General features: G+C 35.8%; 1 protein-coding gene across 2 annotated transcripts in view; it reads right to left on the bottom strand.

The window, feature by feature from the left end:
• necab2 (N-terminal EF-hand calcium binding protein 2) overlaps positions 1–24530 on the bottom strand; it is an 80297-nt gene continuing 55767 nt past the window's right edge. The window contains exons 6-13 of one of the 2 annotated variants that reach the window (XM_046865350.1): positions 23538–23674; positions 20674–20798; positions 16523–16602; positions 12879–12935; positions 7212–7324; positions 5396–5473; positions 4744–4835; positions 1–1460 (exon numbers count right to left, since the gene is read on the bottom strand). In XM_046865350.1, the coding sequence (XP_046721306.1) occupies positions 1432–1460; positions 4744–4835; positions 5396–5473; positions 7212–7324; positions 12879–12935; positions 16523–16602; positions 20674–20798; positions 23538–23674 (711 nt within the window). In that variant the 3' untranslated portion in view covers positions 1–1431. The remainder of the gene's footprint in view (positions 1461–4743; positions 4836–5395; positions 5474–7211; positions 7325–12878; positions 12936–16522; positions 16603–20673; positions 20799–23537; positions 23675–24530) is intronic. The other variant, XM_046865351.1, reaches the window with a different exon arrangement.

Genomic DNA, 24530 nt, shown 5'->3' with positions numbered 1-24530 from the left:
TTTTCATTCACGTTAAACCTTTAATTTTGTTGAATTACATCACTACATAATCTAGGTTAACAAAGTTAAGACAAATATAATATTTGCATCCCTGCAATAAGTCTCTACAATCAATTTCAAGAGAGAAAGCTATTTCTTTACGGAAACATACACAGGTATAAGAATTAGTGTTTTGTTAAACAATGCCATAAAAGTGCCTGTTCATACATGATTTCTAGTGTTTATGTATTTCTCAGTTCCGGTGTTTTTAATTTAAGTAATATAAAATTAAGAAATGCACAAAATCCATTGAAAGTAGCATATCTAAATACTACAGCGAATAAGTTACTGGACATTCATTGGAACATGCACTCACGTGAGGGATGGGGAAAGTGAAGCCAAGTTTCATGGGGAAGAAAACGGCTAGGAATGTACCACAGCATTGTGGACATTTGCTTCACCTCAGACCAGTTCACATCATACGGGAGCCCAAGCAATTTGACAAATTTCCATTCACAAATACATCAAACCTGCATGCCATAATTAGTACAAAGGATGTTTGGTTAGAGGTGGTAAGATTCTGATTGATATATAATTTATAAGTATTAACAGTTCATTTTCAAATCGTGTTGTATAAGTCTCTTTGTAAACAGTGAACCGCTCATTAAATTATGTAATGAAATGCACAACAAAAGATTTATGGGATTTAGTGTTAGAGGACATGAGTTCATTCGACTCAGTATAAACGTTCAACAACCAATATATTTACTATCAATAAACAATCCATATACTGTGGTTCTGTTTTAAGCTAAAATATTTTAAGACCATTTTTCTCTCAGCATGTCAGATTTTGACTAGATCTGTAAACTTTATGTAAGTAAACATTTATTACACAACATTCTTTGCTGCTGTTCTGGGTCTCTGGTTGTGTACTTTGCCCGAGTAGATTAAAATTGTATTGGCTGAAAAAAGCAGCTCAACTGGCCATTAAATCCTGACAGATCTTCGTGTCCATAACATGTAAAAGTCCTCAGCTGCTGGACAATCTCAAGATAAGCAGACTATAGAGAATAAATTGACTTAGTTTTCTGTTACTCTAACTCTTATTACAACCAGAGACTACTGATAGGTACATTTTCTTTTTCACTGTTTTGATCCACTCAGAAGACACAAAGCAGTCCAGAGAATATTTTATACGATTCCTGAAAGCAACCTGAATAGCTTTAGGGAGGTGTTCTATGATGTATCACATTCTTCGCAGTCAATCCAACAGCATGTAAACAGTAGATACAAAAGAGAAGGGGAAAGGGCAGACGAGATAGAGAGAGCTTTGAGAGATCATGGGAAATATAGAGGCTTAAGGAGAGGGGTATATATGTAGGGAAGGCGTGTGGCTATTCAGCTGTAAGACGAGGCCTTCCTCCCTGGCCGTCCACACTGGCTCTGTTCCATTTAGTCTCTGCTAACGCTGCACCAGGCGGCTAGAAAGAGCAAGAACAGAATGTTTTAGAATCATTGTGGTCAGACTTAATATTATGAGATTATATGATACACATCATGAATTACATTTAAATGTATTTGTATTGTAATTTCTAACAATGAACATTGTCACAGTACAGTTTACAATAATATTTAGGCTTAAAAGTTTAATGAATGAATGAAATGTATTCCTTTAAATATCAGTGTTTTAGTAAAATGCATTCATGTCCTATTGAGAAACTTCAATGTAGCAGTCAACCTTACAGTATCTTACAAAAGTGAGTACACCCCTCACATTTCAGCAACCATTCTAGTAGATCTTATCAAGGGACAACACTATAGAAATGAAACAGATATATTTTAGAGTAGTCAATGTGCAGCTTGTATAGCAGTAAAGATTTACTGTCCTATGAAAATAACAAACAGCCATTATTGTCTAAATAACGCAATAAAAGTGAGTACACCCGATGTCAAAACTCTGTCCAATGTGTCAATATTTTGTGTGAGCACCACTGTTATCCAGCACTGCCTTAATCATCCTGGGCATGGAATTCACCAAAGCTACACAGGTTGTTGCTTTGATCATCTTTCACTCCTGCATAATGATATCATGGATCTGCTGGAGGTTAGACACAGCACTTCTCCACCTTCCGCTTGAGGATGCCCCACAGGTGCTCAATAGGGTTCAGGTCTAGAGACATACTTGGCCACTCCATCACCTTCAGCTTCCTCAGCAAGGCAGTTGGAATCTTGGCTGTGTGTTTGGAGTCATTATTATGTTGGTACAGGGCGTCACCTCACATGCTGGACACCAATTGAGCCAAACCGGTTTATCTTAGTCTCATCGGACCACAGGACATAGTAACAGTAATTCATGCTCTTGGACAGGTTGTCTTCAGCAAACTGTTGTCAGGAAACGCGGGTGACTAGGTGGACCCAAATGCAGGATGCGACAGGGTAATGAAAAAACAGGCTTTAATGGGGCATAGGTAAACAACAAAGACAACAGAAAGGGTAATGGGGCAAAGGCAAAAAAGTCCAAAAAAACAGTCCAGGGTCTAAACAGGGCAATGTAGGCAGAGACTAAACCAGATCCCCCCCACAAAAAAACAGTCCAAAAGAGCCTGCAAACAGAACAATGAAGACAGAGCAAAAAACACAAACCAAAAACCAAGTCCAAAGTCAAAACCAGAGCAGAGCAAAACCGGGGTCAGGAACAGGAGCCGAAGCAGGAAGAGGAGCAGGAGCAGAAACCAGAGCAGGCAGGGTGGCAAAATATTCTCATGGGCTAGGGAGCCAGTAAGATAATCTGCCCCGAGCTAATGTCTTGGGTGTCCTGAAATACGGGGAGGCGCGGGAAAAACGACAAGATGGCAGCCAGAAGTATGCAACTGTATGCAGGCCTTCTTGTGAGCCAGCTTCAAAAGAAGGTTCCTTCTGGGATGATGGCCATGCAAACTGACTTGTTGCAGTATGGTCTAAGCACTGACAAACTGACCTTCTGCAACCTCTAGAGCAATGCTGGCAGCACTCATGTGTCTGTTTTTTGAGCAGCTTCTGCACCTGACTCACAGCACGAGGACTCGATTTCTTTGATCGACCCTTGCGGGGCCTGTTCCAAATGTGTTTCAAGGTGTTACTGACCTTCTTATAGTCTAGGCCATCTTTGTGAAGAGCAACAATTCTAATTCTCAAATTCTCAGAATGCTCTTTGCCTTGAGGTGCCATGTTGAAGATCCAGTGTTCAGTATGAGAGAATTGTACTCAAAGCACCAAATTTTATTGCTCTAATACAAGACACACAAATGAGTATGGTCCTGTCAAGCAGACAAACACATGATAAATAGGACACATAGTATGTATGAAGTACAGCTGTTATTACTTAGGGTGTACTCACTTTGGTTGCCAGTTATTTACACAATAAATGCTGTATGTTGAGTTATTTTCAGAGGACAGTAAATCTGTACTGCTATACAAGCTGCACACTGACTACTCAAAAATACATCCAAATTTTATTTCTATAGTATTGTACCTTGAGAAGATAAATTAAAATGATTGCTGAAATGTGAGGGGTGTACTCACTTTTTTGAGATACTGTATATGTATTTTGCGTAATCATGGAAAGATTGTGGTATTATTTATGTGTAGTTAAGAAAGTATGATGTGCAACTACATTTCTTAAGCAGTGTAGTGATATTCTTTTATTAAATTAAAGTTATGGGCACGTTCAGTAAGTAAGTTGCAAAGATGTAGTCATGGCTTTAGATTAATATACTGGTGTTTGTATAAAAATAAAGCATTATTTTTTCCAGAATACAGTAATTAGGAATATTTGGTAATTAAAGATTTTATTTAGTTCAAACTCATTGGAAAATAATATGATATGATATTATATTATATACTCATCAGCCCCCTCGCTATATAACCTCCAGTTTATTGTCCGTTCTACAGTTTAGGCTGATGAACATTGCTGGACTACCCAAGCTACGGACACTAGGTTTCTGGTTTGGTTACTCTTTGTTTGCGGGACTCTGTTAGTTCTCAGAACTTTCTGGTCATAGCTTTCACCAGGTTTAGTAAACCTGGAGTTTTCGTTCTGGTTGCCGTTTTCTGCCTTGCTCTTTTGTTCCTCATTAAAAACCTTCGTGAATTGCACTTCGGTTTCCGGCACGTTCTTCCGCCTGACAATTATATTATATTATATTATATTATATTATATTATATTATATTATATTTTTTAATTTAATCATGCACAAGGAAGAACACATACCTTTACAGTATGAATCTATGTACACTTGGGTCAAGTATTTAAAGATTTACACAATAATAATTTATTTATACCACCACAATGGATTTGAAGTGAAACGGTGAAGAGGTGTACAAGTATAAACTTCCCATATTTAATTCAAGAGTTGCAACACAAAATTTACAGCCATTTTTACAAATAGAAGGATTATTTGTTACTTACTGTACATTATTTGTTTATTCTGAACATCTGCATCTAACTAGCAGTACTGGTACCAACCATGCCACAGTTAAAGTCACAGAGATCACACTGTTTACTATGAATATTAATTGAAGCTTTTGATCTGTATTTGCATAGTTTTATGAACTGTGCTGCTGAAACATAAATGACTGAAATGATAACTACAAATAAGCTAGATCTTTCTTCACATTTAAAAATAACTTCTTACACCATTTGTTTCCCTGAAAGCCACCTGGGTAACATAAAAATACTGCACTACAAATAGCATCAGTGTTCAGTCAGATTACAATCTGCCTCACCTGGCACAGCCACAGTGGACATGACCTCAGGCTGGCACAATGTGTCCACTTTCACATGCTGGAAGGCCTTGCATGCTGCACTCTGGAGGTGTCTGATGAAAAAGCAGATACAGATAAACAAATAGTGGGTGTAAATGCTAAAAAATGACACAATTGAATTCTAAAGAGATAGATAGATAGATAGATAGATAGATAGATAGATAGATAGATAGATAGATAGATAGATAGATAGATAGATAGATAGATAGATAGATAGATAGATAGATAGATAGATAGATAGATAGATAGTATTATATTTAAAACAATAACCCAATATAAAATCAGTCAAGCTTTGCACTCACAATTAAGACTATTGCTTTATAACATTTGGTACCAAATTTAACCATTAGCTTCCGGTACTTAATCTGCCAAAATCTGTGTTTGATTAAATTATTAATAAAGCACCTGCTGCTGGTGAGAACATTACTTTCAGAACAAATCCCCTGAAGCATCAATAAGTCATAAAACCCCTAATCTATAGTACAGTAGGAAAGCACTGCAGATATCACCACACAACAGCAGGGCAGTAAAGCCAGTTCAGACTTTCGATTATTATGGACAGTGGTACAAGGTGATGGAGAAAAGAGCACATGCAAAAAGCAAGCTGAGAAACCTTTTCCATTCCTCCTCCCCATCCCAGAACTCATACACAACAAAAGAGAGGCCGTCAGGAAGCCGCACTGCAGTCACGCTGAAAAGAGAGAGAGAGAGAGAGAGAGAGAGAGAGAGAGGAAACAGAGCATAAGAAAACAAGGCACATAAGTAGAGTGTAAAAAACAATTCATTTTCCTGCTAGGATTTAATGTACTGGAACAAAACAGTTGTTATTATTTCAGTGAAGTAACTTAGAAATTAAATTCTTCACTGTACTGACACAAAGTCATAATTCAGAGACCAAGACTCCACTGGATGGCAGTAGTTCTTTGTATTGCATGCAGCTTACATCATATGTGTAGATAAACCTAACAATGTGTATTGACCGCCTCACAGCTTTCATTAGAGGCAGTAATCCTGCGGCTAGTGCTTACAGCTCTGTTAATAAAGCACTGCACTACTTTATTGAACACACCACCCAGTGAATGTCCTAAATTAACTTTATCAGACAACACCTGCTTAGAGTGAAAACTACTGGACTGGAAACGCTTTTGTCTGTGTGTGTGTGTGTGTGTGTTCATTTGGGCAACTGAAAATTCCTTCTCAGGTATACAAGAGTGTGACTGATATTAATAGAACATCCTACCAAAACACACACTTATGAAAGTAAATGTAAATAGGAAGAATAAGATGCAGAAAAAAAAACTAAGCGGCAGTATGTATAAAAGGAGAAAGTGCCAGGAAATTAATGTCAATTCTTGGGTAATGGGAACTATTCAGAACCTGAACATTGCACTCCATCCATTATTTAGAAACCTCACATGCATCATGATGGCAGTAAAACATTCTGTCAAAAACTGTAAGGCTCTTCATTAGACCCGATCCCTGTGGATAGCCTTTGACAAACGATACAAATAAACTATCCCAAACATAAATATTTTTTTATATATTTCAATAGATTTATTTTTTAGACAGGAGGATTAAGATGCACACACTGTTAAATTATTAAATACCAAATGCTGTGTGCTGTTCAATTTCTGCTTTTGATCACTACTGTCACTACCGTGTAAGCTGTTCAGTGGATCTTCCTTTCTGCAGATGCTTCAAAATGTTCAATATTTATTCCATAATTTAAATAAAAGTGCACACTTAAATCCTACCTGTCTTAGCAAAGACATCTCACAAACATACTTTATGAGAAAAGGTATTCTGGGTTGAGACACTCTTTATGAGATCCCTTTTTATCAAAGAAATACAGATATTTCTGTGATTATGTGTAGGGCACAGTAGACCCCCTGAGCAAAATAAAGGCTTTGAAGCTTTGGTGTATTACGTCTGTGATTTTTAAAAATGTGTTCCAACATTTAATCCTCAAATATTAAGACGTTTTACCAAGATTGATTTAATATAAGAATAAATTATTTGCTTCAAATTCATACTGCATACATTTCAAGGTTTTAAAACCATATCAAGGTCACAGAATTACTTATTTATTCCCCCTTGTTTTAATCATTAATTCATGAGCTAAAATAACATCTGGCCAAACAGGTTTGTCTTTGGTTCCTGGGCAGCCAGATTCACTGGAGTCTTTCCTTTGAATCAAAGGTAATAACACAGAAGAATAAATAATATCTGAAAATGACACACACCATAGTTTGGTCATGGACTGCTAAAAGATTATAGGCAGTAAAAAAAAAAAAAAGAAAGTAGTATACACAAGAATGGCTCCAATCATTAATACATGCATAAACACACACACACAAACACACACACACACACACACACACACACACACACACACACACACACACACACACACACACACACACACTCACTGGAAACAGTCCCTCTGGGCAGAGACATTCTTCAGATACTGCTTCAGAGCCTCACAGAACTCTCCCAGCTGCTTCTGCGATACCTTCATCTCATGGCGAATCAGGTGGAGGGACTGCAGGATGAAAGCGAGAGAGATAATAAGAAAACATATTAAAGAAATCAGTAGAAAAGTGTTGGAGAAACAGACAGGATATGGAGACTCAAATTGGTTAATAAGTGCCATCTTAAACCCCTGACAATAATAACTATGCTCCCTGAGGATGAAGTTTTATTAGTCATCATCTTTCAATTGGTTTAGAATCTTGTTTTTAATCTTGTTCTTTATTGATATTTGTTTATATAAAATTGTAACCACACCTCTCGAATTGTCCAGAGAAAAAACTGTGAAACCACAAAGTGCATATAATCACAAACATGTTCTATAAAATTAATTAATTAAATTAATTATTTACTTTACTGTTGAGAACAAGGAAACACTGAAATTTTTGAGAAACCCATTAAGATCTTGGCAGGGAGATCATTAGAATGTGAACTTGTTATATTCCAATGAGAAGACAAAGGTTTTGGTGCCACCTGGGAGTCACAAATTGATTCTTAAAAAGAAATTCAAATCTGCTTGATACAGCATGTGCAGTTTTTGTCACCATGTGTGATGAACCCAAAGTATTAGAGCATTAACTGAAAACTCATAAACAAGATAACTCAATAAACATGCATGGGGGAAACATCATTCCTGGACCAATGGAGGTCTATTAATACCCAGTAGACAACTCATATAAACATTTCTAAACTCTATAAAGCTAAATGGCCTAATGAGAATGCTTTCCAGTGATTGTACAGCATCCCAAACTGTGACAAATTCAGGGGTCACTCAAATGAAGTGGAAATTATTCTTTTAGAGTTGCAAAAGTAGGATGTTATGAAAACTAACATTTGTTAAATCACTGATAAATGCTAAGCAGGTGAAGGTGAAGTAAATTATCTCATTCTATTGACACCTACCAAGAGATGGGATATATTAGACACCAAGTGAATGGCCAGTTCTTGTTAGTTTTTCAGAAGCAGGAAAAATGGGCATAAGTAAAGATCAAAGAGTTTCTGACAAGGGCCAATGTATGGCTAGACAATTGGGTCAGAGAATCTCAAAAACAGCAGATAGTATGGAGTATTTGCAGTCTGGAATGGTTAGTACCTACCAAAAGTGGTCCAAGGAAGGACAACTAGTGAACCGTTGACAGACTTAAGGGTGCCAAAGCTCACTGATGCATGTAAGAACTGAAGGCTAGCCTGCCTGATCTGATCCCACTGAAAAGCTATCCAGCAAACAGTGCTGAAAAATTTAATGCTGACTATAACAAAATGTGTCAAAACACACACCGCATTAAAGCTTGCTGCATATGGGACTAAGCAGCAGCAGGCCGATTAGAGAACCCATGCTGACCCCTTCCTGAATTGTGTATGTGTTTGAGCTCTCCCCGACCTGTGATATATAGACACCCCACTACTGTGTATAATAATTTGAATAAATTCACCAATCAAGGTTTTTTATTTGTTAGGATGATGATTTTTATAGTTTGAGGACTTGCAATCTTTTATGCAAATAATGTTAAGAGTATCATCGATTATCTAACTTTTCATCCAGGGAGGAGTAATAAGAAGTAATTACAAGTATGAGAGACTTCCATTTTACGGCTCAATTATGTAGGCTAGTTTCCCCAGGGCCTGGACAAGAAACAACATGATTCCTGTTCATAAACCCTGAACTATATCAATAGCACCATTAACACACTTTAAAATGCAATTAGGAAAACCCGCTTACTGACCCACGCCCACCCTCAGTCACAAAAACATGTCACCCTGTTGTTGTTTTTTTTAAGTAAGAAGTTGTTCAGTTTAATCTTTAGTACAACAATTTATTTGTGATTTCTCCTAGATATATTACCACAGAGTTATTCTGAAAGGGCTCAATTTGGATTGTATTAGTTTGTTAGTTTTCTTGCACAGCATGTAGTCGTCAAAGGCTTGGCTAAACCGCAGTGTGCATGTCGGACTGGGTGGAAGATGCCTCATAAAATAACTATAAACAATCACTGTGCTCAATGGGAGATTTTTGTAGTCTGTTAAAACCCTGAAGGCTAGCAAATTACAGTTCACAATATTTTGCACATATTTCATATTCTTTGCTCTATTTCTATAAAACTTCCTTATTGAATTATCTGACTGCTGGTTGTATTTACTCCCGATTTGCTTGTTGCATAAATTGTAACGTGTCATGCTTTATTCAGTACAGTTGCAAACAAGCAATCAGTCTTGAGCATTAAGTAATGGGAAATTTTTGAGTATTTCCCCTCCTCAGAGTATGAGGCATGCCTTTGCTATCTGCCGTCAAAACCTATATTGTATTTATAAGTATAAAAGGTTTATGAGACTACAGCGAGTTTTTGTTGTGTTTTAATAATGCATGAAATTGAGCTGTCTGAAAATGGCTATTCAAGCTTTGAGCTCTCTTGCTAGTAGAATATCCTGTGGGTCTGTACTGTGATGTGTATTCTGTAGTGTGTAAGTGGAACGAGGTACTACTGTGTAAGATAGGGTAGGACAGAGGGATGAAACCTCAAAAGAGGAGTATGGAAATTTCAGTTTCCATGGAAACTGGGGAATACCATCCTCCCTCTTTTGCTGTCTCTCCTGCATTCCACCCATCTCTCCTGCTCTCAGAACGGTGTTTAAATTAGAGGTTCATTTCTCCCCTCATAATCATTTGCATATATTTAAATATTGAGCTTCTCTTAAACAGGATTAAAGGGACTAGGCTTGGAGAACAGAATTGGTTGAGCACTAATACAGTAAGCTTGCATCTTAGGCGATGTATGTGCTCTTTCTGCAACCCTCTTCATGATAATGGCCCTAAATGAGCAGGATGCCTTTCAGATAAGCTGTTATGTATTTCCCTCCAGGGTTTTCAATTTCTCTCTCCTTCTCACTTGCTCTCCTGCCAACCTTTGCCAAGCTCTTTATATCTCTCTCCTCCTGTCGCTTCTTTTCTTCTTTTATTTCGACAATCCAGATGATGCATAGTCCTACATGCTGGTCTTGAAAAAGCATGCATGGGGATTATTAAAGCCAGTGAAAGTTAGAATACTGCATAATGAAGCCTTAAAAATCCACTGAGAGGAACTGTAACAGAAGACCTACTTATCATGTGGATTTAGGACTGGCATTGACAGAGTGTCTAATTAAAAGAAGGGCTATTAAAATCTGGATTTTTAGTAAACCTTCTTAATGCTAGAAACAGGAACATGAGGTACAATTTGGGTTCTGAAACTTTAGGTGTGAGCACAACTCTGTGCTTTGGCATTTTCTGTACGGCCTTCAGTAAGTCACAGGTCTCCACTATCTCTATCTGTTCAATCCTCCAAATATCTTCAAGTACTTTCCTTACTTTTAGTAAACACCTTATCCTGTTTTGGAGATTCTGAGATTCTGAGCCTATTCCTGTTATACTGGGTGTAAGGAGGGAATGAGATGAGATGCTAGCCCATCATGATTTAGCAACACTACCTGCTGTTTTAATTAAAGGTGAATCCTATCATTATGCCCCTGGAAATGCTGGACAAAACACTTTAATACAAGAACAAAACTCATGACTGGTAACTTAAAATAATGTATTTACTAAATCAGGGACCTAAAGTTTGAAGCCACTTAATAATAAGATTTACTGTAGTAACTGAACAGATGATCACAATTTACTTTAACTCTGAGACATGGTGCTTCCACTGGTCCTGTCAACATCATTCCTGTATGACTTTCAGTAAAATTTCCTTTTAGCGAAGATGAAGAATGAGGAAAGGCAGTAATATGTGTCCCTGTACAAAGTGTATGGTATGTGCAGTCTATATAAATGCCAGCCATATAACTATTACTTTTGCGAATTTCGATCCAGTTTGTATAGAAATCTGAGATTTTTCAAACAGTGCTTGGGTCAGGTTAATGGAGAAACAAACAAACAAACATACAGACAAACTCCCAAACCAGCAGGTTGCCTCATATTCTTGTATTCTATTCTGTCCTTTCTGAATGATTTATTCATATTTACTCCCATCTACACTAAAATATAAGTAAAATATTTCTTAAATTTAAATTTTATGCTGGAGTAAACACAATGAAATGTAATAAATGCATGCAAATATATTTAAATTAGCCAGTGACAGCTGCTATTAATGATGTGGCATTTATGTCGGATAACAGCCCAAAAGTGACAAAGGGCTATAATTAAACAACCATTGAAACAACAATCATGAAAGTGATAAAAATCAGCAAAAGCTTTTTTAATGATGCAGTTTAACTCAGTTTAGGACATGGGTCCTTGTACTATATTTTATGATATACACCATAAAATAACAGGAAGTTTTTTATTTTGTCTTGTGAGTTACAAATTAATGACACTAAATGCTGTCGTTGTTCCATGCTCTGTGCTTTAAGACATAAATCATCAGTCTCACTTTTTGATTCAGATGATTATAAACTCTCAGATGTAAATAAAAAAGCATATTTGTTAAAAAAAAAAAATTGCAAAAATATCCCTTCGGTTTTGAGAACCCTACAACATGCATATGCATATAAACACACACACACACACACACACACACACACCTAGAGCCCTCAAGCAGAGCTTGTACTAATTCTATTTGTGCTGTGACAACTGAGTGTAAAAACTAACAACAATCAATAGAGGTAAAGGAAGCGTGATTAAATTTTCTTTCAGCCCTTTATGCACCACACGCATCTTTGTGCAAATCAGAGACAGAATGCAGGTAAGCTGACTACACATAGATCTCAAACCTCTAGCTTGGGTGGGGGAGCAGAAGTGCAGTTGCAGTGCTGCTCCATTAACATGTATTTTTCATCAGAAACTTTGCATAGTGATCCCATGGTGCTCATAGCTCTCTACCATGGAAACCCTGACATCCCAAAGAGCATCAGTTCTCATAAACAATCTATCATTTCTGACACATGGAGCACATTCGCTGCAAATGCAAAAAAATATATTCACATGTAAATTATTTAACAGAAGTCAATGTATAAACTGTGAAGGCTTGAGATTTATTGGGATTTCATTTTCCATTCTTCATTTTATAAAAATGTAAGTTATTAGTTTTATGCAATTCTAACAATCACAGAACCTCTGACAATTATTAGGCCTACTCAAGAACCAAATGCCTATGCATTTCTCTTCCTCTAAAAAGGATAAAAGACTCCTTTGGGACAAAAATGCAATTAAAGATTGATGGAAAGCTCTTTCTGACGACCGCAAAAGCAGCCTTTTGCCCAGCACTTAGAAGGTTGGACTGATAATGTACCAGGCTGTTTATGGCTCTCATGCTTGCGGGCCAAAAAGAAAATGAATGTCTGAGCATGCTATGATTGTATGAATGGAGACAGAGCTGTTTTCCTTAGATGCGGCAGGTCAGGTGCTGGTGTGTGACACTGCAGGACAGGAGTTGCTGTGTATTATCTTAAAAATAATCTGTCATGCTCATCAAGCTACCACCAAAAGCAGGGTCTTACAAATCTCATGCAGCCAATTAAGAAAAGTCCACGATTAAACATCCACATAATGGATGGATGGCATGTTCTACATGCATGAGGTTTGCCCCAGTACTTACTGCGCTAGCTGTACCATCAGTGTCGGTTAGCCGCTGATGCAGGTCAAACCAGACTGTCTGTAACAGGAATAAAGACAGAAGAACCACTCGTAAAATCAGTTTTACTTCGATGTTTTTGGCTACAGCTACTTATCCACACAGACTCTGAGGTCAGAGAGATAAGTGCATGCACAAGCACAAGCTTTCTCAGTCTGGTCACAGAAATGAGTTAACAAAATAGCTTCTCTGAATACAAGCATCCTTGCTACCAGGTGATCTTCTGTCTATATTGCCTGCATACTCTTTAACCACTGAAAGGTTTCAATTTTTTATGTTTTTACTTACATTTTTACTGTTTTAGGAATGATTATGAGAAACAACTGTATATAATTTATATGAAAGCATACTATGCAAATTACATTTATTATAATTTTTAATAGAAATATTAATATTGGGCATTATTTTTTTTTATGTATTAGCTTATATGTAACTATCAAACAAAACTACCAATTAGTGGTATCTGGAAAAAAGAAATAAGTCCCACGTCATCATTGGTCAGTTTCAGTCTATGCTGTTCAACCTGGATTTTTTCAAATGCAATAAAGCGGCATGGTTAACCTATCTGCCAATCTCTGTTTCAAACACCACACACAAAAACAACTTTATTATTGTACTTATTATAAACATTATTATGTATTATGAATAGGAACACCTTAGTTTGGAAGAAAAATAATATGAATCCCCCTTAATAATGCTACTGATTCATATTCATGCATAATGGTATAATTCATGAATTATGAATTATATAAAGATAGTTTTGAACTAAAAAATAATTTGATCATCTTTTCATGAATATTTAAGCATTTACAATGTTAAATGTTTATATCAAACATGTTTTGAACATGGATAACATTATGCAGATTTTTATGCCTGGCTAGAGACCAGATAGGACACATACAACAACTGACAGAAAGAATCGGCATTAATTACAGCTAAATCTCTATATATGTTGACAGTCCACTTTCCCAGTTGAAATGCTTGCCTGATTACTGTTGTGTTTAGCGATTCATGCAGGAGGAGCAAAGCAGATGTGCTGCTCACTCAAGCACAGTAACAGCTTAAGCCAAAATGTTGCTTAAATAGACACATCTGGATGACCTGACCTTTTCCTCAGCGAGGTATCTAGAAGCATGAATTTGGAAGCATGAAATCAGATGGCAGGAAAGCATTACTTATATCAAGCTGAACATTAAATAAGGTTTATTTGAGAGGAGCACATAAGTGAATGTAAAAGCAAAAATGCTGACAATGTTTATGCAAAACTTATGCATGTAAAAAAATCCAGCTTTGTCTACTTTCTCATCATAAAAAGCATCTTCATACCATTAAATGAATGAGATAGATGTGGATAGTGGCTGAGATCTAGCGTCAGCACTCTCCACTTGGCTGAAATAGCTGAATGCATAATGGTTGCTAATGATGCTATACATCTGCAGAGATCTCCTGTAGAGGCCGGAGATGATGGCTTATCTATCATGTGGTGAATGAGTTGGGATGGCTGTCACTTGGGGGAGTGAATGGCAGGAGCTCTAGGGATTGAGGTCTTAAGGACGCCAGCGCAGGATGTGAAGGAAATGCATTTTCCCTGAATAGTAGGACTGCATTATACAGATAACAAGAGCGCTGTGATGAGAGTGATGCTTCATTCAGCTGTGAGCCCAAGCTGGTCAGGCTGTTCCTCTCTAACCCGTTGGTTGTACACCATTACCTACTATGATCACCATTGCAAAAGATAGATGGGCATTTTGCTGTATCCATTTATGTATCATCAGCAGCACGTGTTGATGATTTAGCTCCATTTTAGCCTCATAAGCTCAGTTATTTTTATTCTTATCAAAGCATATTATTTATAATGTTCTGCAATTTGATTAAAAGAGAAAATATGCAGTTGGTACAGCAATATGGATTGCCATCTAAGATTATTGATTAACACAAAATTAAATTAAGAAAATTGCAGATTTCTAAAAAGATAGAAAGCTAACAGTCATGGACTAAACTATAAAAAACACTGGGGATATAGTGAATTTACAAACTTAACAATTAAATTAAATAAACTTACCAAAGATATTCATGCAAAAATGTTGACATGGGCATATTATGCGAAACAGATATCTTCACAGAAATGATTACACAAATAGACAAAAAAAATTTTTAGTACAAATATGTTTGGGACTGCTATAGAGGATGACCATCAGCAAACAATACATATATCCATGTGTATATGCATAAAAATTGCAAATGTTTTACAATAAAAGAACACTGTTAACAAATGATTAAAAGAATATCGTATCTACAGTAAACTGCTTTGTCCCTGTCAACTCTCCACACTATAACACTTATCTACATAGCAACATCCATGTCTGTTCTATTTTTACTAGAGGAACTTGCAGAAGAATAATACAGTGAGCTTTCCAAAGTCAATGAATAATGTGGAATAGACTGGATTCTTCAGTGCAGCTTCAGAATTAACTTTTGGAAGGAGATAATTTTTTTTTTTTGTGGGTGAATCATTTGCCTCATTAGTTTGTTGGATTTTCATATTAAAAGTTTGCAGTATACGTAGTTAAAACTTAACATTCTATAGAATGGTCTTGTATTTATTTTTGTTAAGCTGCTTTGGAATAATGTAAAATAATAAAATAAAATCATGTGAAACAATATAAAAATGTTTATTAATTTGTATATTTTTTATGTAATAAATCCACTGGAAAAAAAAACTGTATGCAATTTAAATATTAGAGAAAAATCACTAGTTCAGTAGTTCTCAGACTAATGTTTAAAATTATATTTTCCACGATTTAATAAAAAATTGTTTATTAAAAACAACCACTGCCTTAGGCTTAGAAAATTTGTTGCGCCTACATCAGTTACAAACAATGATTTTCTAATTTGATAAGTACTTAAATAGCTGATTATGTATCCTTGCCCAAAATGCTTCCTTTAACTGTTTGTTACACAGATAAATTAATACCATTCTATTTAAGTACTGAAGAATCTCAATAAAACTAAATCATCTGCTTTGATACAATGATTTAGAACAAAAAATTGTGTAAAGCCTTAAAAATTTTGATGAAAATATACTCAAATGTTTATAGTTAAAGTACATATGTGAGTAGGGCATTTATAGAGATTTACAGCATGAATTTCTAATACAATTATTTCTGCTTTGTGGTGTGTTTATCAATGTTCTCAGCTGACTTGATCTTAATGTTCTTGGCTGACTTGATCTCCATGTTCTTGGCTGACTTGATCTCAGTGTTCAGGATGCTGAATCGATGCCGTACTTTCAGACTGCTGCAGTGAATATAAAATTAGCTTTGTCTGATCTCTCAACATGAGTGAATGTCTAGTTATTTTTAGCATTGGAAAGAAACTGCTATGTCAGAAATCATAGGATTAATCGGGAACCAGATTAGAAATGCTGCAAAATGCATACATTCTTTGAGTACCTTACCGCACCCTTTTTTATTATTATTATGCTCATTTTTAACATGTTGTCACTGGCCGTGCTTTGTTAGCTGGTCAAAATATTGGCATGCAATTAAACATAAAGGAATCTATGTTTAGGATTTGATCTTTTGCGATGATGGGAATTTAAGTCCTACCTTGTTCTCCAAGCGTCCAATCAGTTCAGCCAGACGGTTGATCTGCATTTCCAGGCCTTCTTTCCTCACCTCGGGAGGTCCTGATAAGAAGATACAGTCAATCCCATGTACATAATAAATGATTTGTCCCACTTGTCTTCCTGTAAAAGCAGTTTCACAGTGGGGGTATGCAACCTTCATTTATTCCACTAGACATTAAAAACAGTCATGGCTTTTCAAAAATAATGCCTATAGTTAAATATAAATATAATGAAAGCCTGATTAGTTTTTTTATACAACCAATGATAGTTTAAACTTACAGTTAATAAAGTGCACAGCAATAAATCAACACAAAAAAGATACAGAGCCTAAACCAGCAATCATTAATACAATTTCCATGACTGAAAAAATCATTAATGACTTTAAATCAGCACCACCTCAGATGACACACAACATTGACTGATGTGCAGGACTGAGAGGAATAAAAATCAAAGCAGTCATAACAATAAGGTGACTGTGATCCCTTTATAGTCAGTCATGTATGGAGTATTGGATGCAATTGAACTGAACTGTCTCTGCAGGTAAGATACTTTGTCTTATGGGCGGTTTCCTAGTCTTGATATCTGACCCAAGTGCTACTGAATCTCTTGGTGGTTTTACAAGTAGCCTCAGTTTTAGGCAATTTAAATCAATCGTTAAATATTGTTTAATCGTTTTAGAGTTTCAGAGAAATAAAGTTTATTATAGCAAGCCAGAGCAAAAATAACTCAGATAGGGATAGAGTTAAAAAGAAATTAATTCTCACTTGGGTGACACCAGCGATATTTTAGGTATAAAGTATAACAGAAGACAGTGACAAGGGAAAGAGTTTAGATTCCAATATATAACCAGGTTAAAATAATAAGAAAACAGGAAGGTTTATCCATATTTACTGTACGTTTTAATCACATAAAAAGAGGCGATTCACAAACAGGAAAGCAGCATCATGTATGCCATGTATAATCAGTAAGATGTGTCGAACTTGTCATTGCTTAATCTGAAACTTGAGTTTGAAGAAGCTGCTCTAACTTTAGCTTCTTTTCAGGCTGTTCTCCGTAACAGACTTGTTACTGCAAGTTAGCCATGCTGATGACAGCCATCACTGTGCCTAGCTGCAGTAACATACGGTCAGACACACAACAGATGGAAAATCTGCACACTCATTTTCTCACACTATGCTTTAGGCATGCTGCAAAATATTAAAGAACACACAAATGCCATTAATTAACGCACCATGTCGAAACCAAAACTGGAAGGATTTAATACAGGATTCGGCTGTCACAATTAGGTGTCATCATGCTTTAAGATGAAGAACACAACTGAGAAACAATATTCAAGCCTGAAAAAAACCCCATAAATAACTATAGGATTTGGAGCTTATTGTCTGAGCTTTGTTATGTATAGGTGCATCGGAAAAGGCCATCATGGACATGTGGGTAAAGTTAGAGCTCTGGCAGGAATCAACATTTATCAGAATTTAACACTAATAAGCACCAATTATCATCAACTAAAATAGCTAAACTGTCCCTTCAGCTCACCAATCTGAAGCAGTCTAAAGATATCGCTTTACTCTTAACAACTATAGAGAGATTGTCAGTCTTACAGAATGCTTTGAAAAGAAAATGTGTGATGCACAGTGGTTCATTATGTCATGCCAGTTCTACCGTTTCGCTACAAGCAACGACTCCAAAACATTTCAGATGTTCAGCTAGGCTTTTATATTCATTTTTCAGGATATTGTGCCTTAAAATGAAAAGCACAGATTTAAATTTAGCTGCTCAAATGCTGTCTGATCAGTGAAAAGAGGGAAAGAGAAAATGAATACAAGAATACTTGTCATAATGAGATGATACTGAGCAGAGAGAAAGAAACTGGGATAAAAAATGGACAAATTGAGTTGAGAAACAAAAATGACATGGAGACAGGAGACATGGCGAATCTGCACTGAATGGAAGACAAGGCAGGTTAAACAAAGTTTTCCCTGAGGAGCAAACAGCTGCATAAACAGCTATTACCAAAGTCAACAGACACATGTGTCTGGGGGAAATTCAAACCTCCAGCTATCCTTCATTGGTGTTAAAGGGACTATTAAGTATGTCATCTCATGAGTGCTAAATTGCTGAGCTTGACAGCTTTACAAAAAAAAAAGAAGAAGCAAGTAACTGAACCAGGTCACAATAAATGACTATCCAAAATCACTTCAAAGAACATTACTTCTTTCAGTGTTTGCCTAAATAGGTCCCTTCTTAGCAATATCATATACACATCTGGTGTCAGTAGCTAAAATGCTGAACTACAAAATTCCAGTAAAATATATAAGCAGTGGATGATCCAGATTTATCAGTCAATCCTCTAAATACCACGTTCCCAATGACCCAATGACTTGAGTGCTTGTGCTATAATAAAATAAAAATAGAAGATAAAACCATCAGAGTATGTTTCAAATATATACTATTATTATTACTCCATTGTTTTCTTGCTGGTTGGGAATTTGGATTAAATATAATTATAATTATAATTAATTATAATAAAAAAAAATACAAAAAAGTTGTTTAAAAAACAAGACAGAGCCCTCTGCAAAATAGATTATATTGCATTACCCTTTTACAGAAAGGAATAATCTTAATTGCTCTATATGCATATTACAGTGCATACTGAATGTTTGCTGAACCCACCCGAAAATGCTGAATGCAAATGATGCAAACACATACTGTGTTGCTGTGGACTGCTAAAACTGCAGCACTACTCCAAAGCAGAAAGTGTGACAAGTGTGGATACTGAAAACAAGACTGTGGAGATGATGGGCTTTATCGACATCCAAAGCTAATGTGGTTGTTAAAAAAGCACTCAGTTTGAGAATGTAGACAGAGACAGGCAGACAGATAGATCACGTATAGATGCTGTTGTTCCTAAGGTCTCAAAATCCTAGAGTCAGAAAACCAGACCGAGGAGCTATCAAAGCAAGTCTGAGAATAAATGCTGGAGAACTATTCATGAGGCTTTGGTTATCAAATTAATAAAAAAAAATAATGATTCAACTGCAACTGTGCTTAGAGGAAACAGTCTACCACAAGTTACAGAAGAAATCAGGATGCCAAGGGTAACTCTAAGGGAGCTTAAGATCAGAGGGGAGAAGCAGTTCCCAAGACATTTATAACCAAACACACTCCAAATATCTGAGATTTATGAGAGTAGTGAAAAGAGAACAAAAGAAAACATTTTGAGTCTCAGCTAAGTCAAAAAAGTTTCACTGCTACATTTGGTGGAATCCCAACACCACTAACCACCCTGTAAAGACCCTCTCTGCAGGGAAGCATGCTAAGGAAAGCATCTTTATAAAGTAAAAGAATGATTTATAAACTGAAAAATTTCATAAATTTGAGGCAAGTTGGGTAGAGCTATATATAGGCAGGTCGATGAAAAAACCTGTTGGGTGATGTAAAAGCCTGATGAACACACCTACCATGTCGGCTTTTTATTTTCTTAACCTTTAATTAACTGCTTGAGACAGCACTAGAATATGATTATGTAAGTTGAAGGCTGCAAGTGAGTTATGTATAGCCCAGTTCCATTTCAAATGAGTCTTACATAAAAAGCATTCAATAATTCAATAATTGTGTTTTTCTATCCCGAAGCAACTATAAAACTTTTTAGACTCCAAGTCAATTTCTTTCTACCTGTGATCGATTAATTGAGACTGCATTAAATGGGAATAAATAATGTGGCTATGAAAAGCATTGCATTTTTATTTTGTAATCAGTTTGATTTATGGGTGAGAAGCTAATCTTCATGCTAATCCCAAACATTGCAGTGATGTATGTCTGACATGACACGTTTAAAGATTTCTTCTCATTATTGACATTTCTGCTGACAAAGGATTATATGGTTGAATAGCTCCAGCCTCAGAGGATTTTAACTGACATAGCTATATCAGTTCAAAAACTCAGCAAAACTCGCAAAATATGACACAAACTTGAACCTGCATTCAAATGTTTAAATAAAACAGAAACACATGTACACTGGCATAATAAGCAGTGATTTAAAAAAAAAATCTATTAATTTTAACCAATTATTATACGTATATATTATACTTTGTCAATTTGTATGTAAAATGCTAGACATCACTGTCCTACCTGTGGCCACATTAAGATTCCTCATGCTGTCCTTGGCACTAACTCTGTTATTGGGTGGGTAGTCTGGAACTGGAGCTTCATAGTGCCTTTCAGGAACACGTGGACTGGTCTTACTAGGGTAAGATCTAGGGTAAAGAAAGAAAAAAATTATTATTCATGGAAATAAAACATGCAAAAAAATTAGTTGGTTGTACCAGCTTATAGTGGCTGTTACTGCACTGAACAGCACCATGCATTTTTGCACCATTAATAACTATATATACTGTGTATATATATATATATATATATATATATATATATATATATATATATATATATATATATATATATTTATTTACATAACTCATATATTATTACTGTACATGAATCACTCTCACCCTTGGATCTAATCTAATGACAATTTACAGACATCACCAGATGCCTAACTACATACTATGCCTAACTGACATAGCTGCAGTTGCAGTTGTTGCTGTCTTCGGGAGCAGTGAAGTAAGATAGCCTAATTAAATAAAAAAGCTCATTTATGCTATCAAAACCTTAGAATTCCATGGAATGAATATCATATTCTAATATTTATTTAATTGTTCCACTGGTGAGAACCTAAACATTTTAAACAGATTCACAAGTTTTATTACCTAAACAGACTTTTTTAAATTACATTTAAACAGCTCACAAAAGCATTTAAAGTCTAGAACTGCAACGGTACGAGAGTGACTATAGGTTACCAGGTTTTACATTTTTTTTTATCAGCATAATGTTTTGTCTACATTCATAATTATAGTTCTATATACTATATACTGTTTTGACCTGCTCCAGTAGTATTAAATTGGTAAATATTCCAATGCTAACAGAATTAACCATCCCCATGCCATGCACATCACACGTTGCCAAACTATTTTTAGCTTGTTGCAATTCTATCACATTTTAAAGCATGTAATACCATTTAGAAATATAGAAATGCTTTTACTTACAGCAAACTAGTAAAAATAACTATTTAAAAAAGTTACAAATGGTAAAATTCTATAAATGATAATAGAAGTTCATCCATCATAAGTCAAAAAATATAGACCAGTCTGAACTGGATTTAAAGTATACCATTTCTATATCCACACACAATAAAATTTCTGGTATATTTCCCAAAAATTGTCTCTTGTGATGACAGGATTGTTGTTCAGCAGGTAATCATTTTGAAAAAAAAAAACATTTTTAAATATGAAAAAAGGGAAAACTCAAATCTCCAAAGCTTGCAGTCAAGTTCACAATTCTTATTGGATCAGTTGGATCTATGTGAACCTTCTGACATAACGGTACAGGTAATTTCAGATAAATTCTTTTCTTCTCAGTGTACACAACCTCACCAGATACCGTTATCTAATATCACAGCTTCTGGTACCAATGCTATGTTAATAGAAGCAAATTACATATAGCCTTCCTGTTCAAAGATCATATTGGAATCCGCATGCATTTCAGTATTCCTTAGACATCTCAGTAAGAAAGAGAGATTGCCAGATTTAAAATAACATAATGAAGGCAGAACATTTCATCCTAGCATGTTCCGTGAATCAACAAAGCATGACTGTTAAGCTCAGTCAGATAATTGCAATGATCTCTATATTTCATGCCTTTACTCTGGATACGCTTAGGAAAATCAGACAATACCTGCCAGAAAAAGCTTATCTATGCATTAACTGTTTCATGGCAACTCCGAATGCAACTCTCTGCTGTCCAGCATTTCAGCATCCATTGGTAACCATGGATAATCTAAGACACAAGCAGCAAATCTGGTGTGCCTCTTACTTCCAACTTAATCTCCTTTCACTGGTTTTGTTGCTGTTCACATTTAATGTGGCAGCATCAGCTTAATAGGTAGGTGGAGTTACTCATTATGGCCTACATTCCATTATCAATAATAATGATCTCCAAGTGAATGATGCACTGTAATAGAAAAAGAAAAAGATGGAAGGAAAACAAATCTGCAAATATTCCAGCTTGTTAGGATACAGGAGTCATATCACAGAGTCAGCCATGATAAAGGGGGTTAAGGGTCCAACATTGGCTGCTTAGAGATGCTGGGATTTGAAGCACTGACCTTGTGATAAGTAACCCAGAGACAAATATTGAGTGCTCACTGGCAATGGTATCAATTTTTAAACCCTGTTTTTCGTAATGGTGAAAATAATTGTCCACTTTGTATGCCCTGAACATTGCCACACATATTAGAAGAAACAAACATGAACTGATCTAGAAACAAACCCATGCACTATCCATCAAAGACCCTTATTATTTTTATTATTAATTATTATACAGATTTTTTTTATTTAGTTACTGTATATTGTATCCTTCATGGTTACCTTATTATTGTTATTGCATTTGTACTGGGTATAACCATTATAACACAATTTATTCCCTAGTAGGGTCATCTGCCAACATCCACCCATTACAGTCATCACACTGCAGTGACAACAACCAACAGTGTAATGTAAAGGCTCATAGCCAGGTGCGTCTTTTCAAACTGCAGCTTATGCTGCATTACAGGGCAGTGCAACACTTGGAAGACAGATTTATCAACTGTCTTTGACATGAATAAGTGCACAGATACTGAAACGTGGCTAGAGTTACTGTGCTTGATATGGGGACAGAGTATGCCGTCCCTTGAAATCATAATGTTTTGACAAGCCTAGTCTAAATGCTTCTGAATTATTAACTTACAGCTCTTTAACTTCTTTCTACAATACTTTAATTTTTTCCAGTAAATATATATAAAAGATATATTTAATTTGTCCTTTCAATTGCTTTTTAGTAAATTAACATAATAGTAAACCTTAATTTTTTTCTAAAACTACCATAAGAGATTAATAACTCACCCTGGAGGGCAATGCTGTTCATCAATAGCATCCACTGCACTCTCCACAGAGTTAAGCAAGGACTGTATTTGATTGGCTGATTCCTTCAACAGGAAGCGAGTCACAAATTGCTCAATATTAGTTCCTCTTTCATACACCTGTAAAAACAAGAGAGAGAGAGAGAGAGAGAGAGAGAGAGAGAGAGAGAGAGAGAGAGAGAGAGAGTAAATTAGAGAGAGTGAGTGGGAAAAAGCAAAGAGCAGCAATATCAGCACTTTGCAGGCTGCCTTATGAAAGCATGCATACCTAATGAGACCTTGCCTGAGTCCCAACAAGCTCATCAGCGAGTTGCCTTGCAGCAGAAGGCTTTTAACATAACACCATATAACTGAATGCAGACTTTGTCAAAGTCGGGTACAGCAGATGGTGAAATAATTGAACTATTTTTACAATTAGGAAAATACAAAAAGTTACCCAAGTATGGTAAAAGCAAGAAATATAAATGTGATATTTTCCTGAATATATTTGATTTTATGATTGTTATGGTGCGTCATAAGTCACGGATTATTTTACATATTAAAAGGAAAGAGGAATTTATTTTTTTTATAGAACTAACTGGACCTTATCTAAATGAGGTTTCTTGGCTTGCTACTTGTGATTATACGTTTATACTGTGTTTCAATCGTTTAATTGTCACAGAGAACTATACATGGTGTAATGCTATAAAATGCCGAAAAACAGCAAATAGATTTATAGATAACTTTACATGGAACACACACTTATAATAATAGATTTGTTTACTTATAAAATTGTACAGAAAAATCTATAATATAAACAACATAAGGCTCTTATTTCAGGATTATTAATAATATTCGTTCTTTTAACCACGAGTTTCTATTCTCACATTCAATAATACCCACAAGAAGGATATCACATTTCACTGTCCCACTCGGCTAGACAGAGACTGCAAAACATCTGACAGTGAAAAAGTAGTGGCAGTTTTTATTTGCAACT

This window comes from Silurus meridionalis, chromosome 13 (assembly GCF_014805685.1).
Source record: "Silurus meridionalis isolate SWU-2019-XX chromosome 13, ASM1480568v1, whole genome shotgun sequence".
Lineage (NCBI taxonomy): Eukaryota > Metazoa > Chordata > Actinopteri > Siluriformes > Siluridae > Silurus > Silurus meridionalis.
This window is presented reverse-complemented; position numbering and strand designations above follow the sequence as displayed.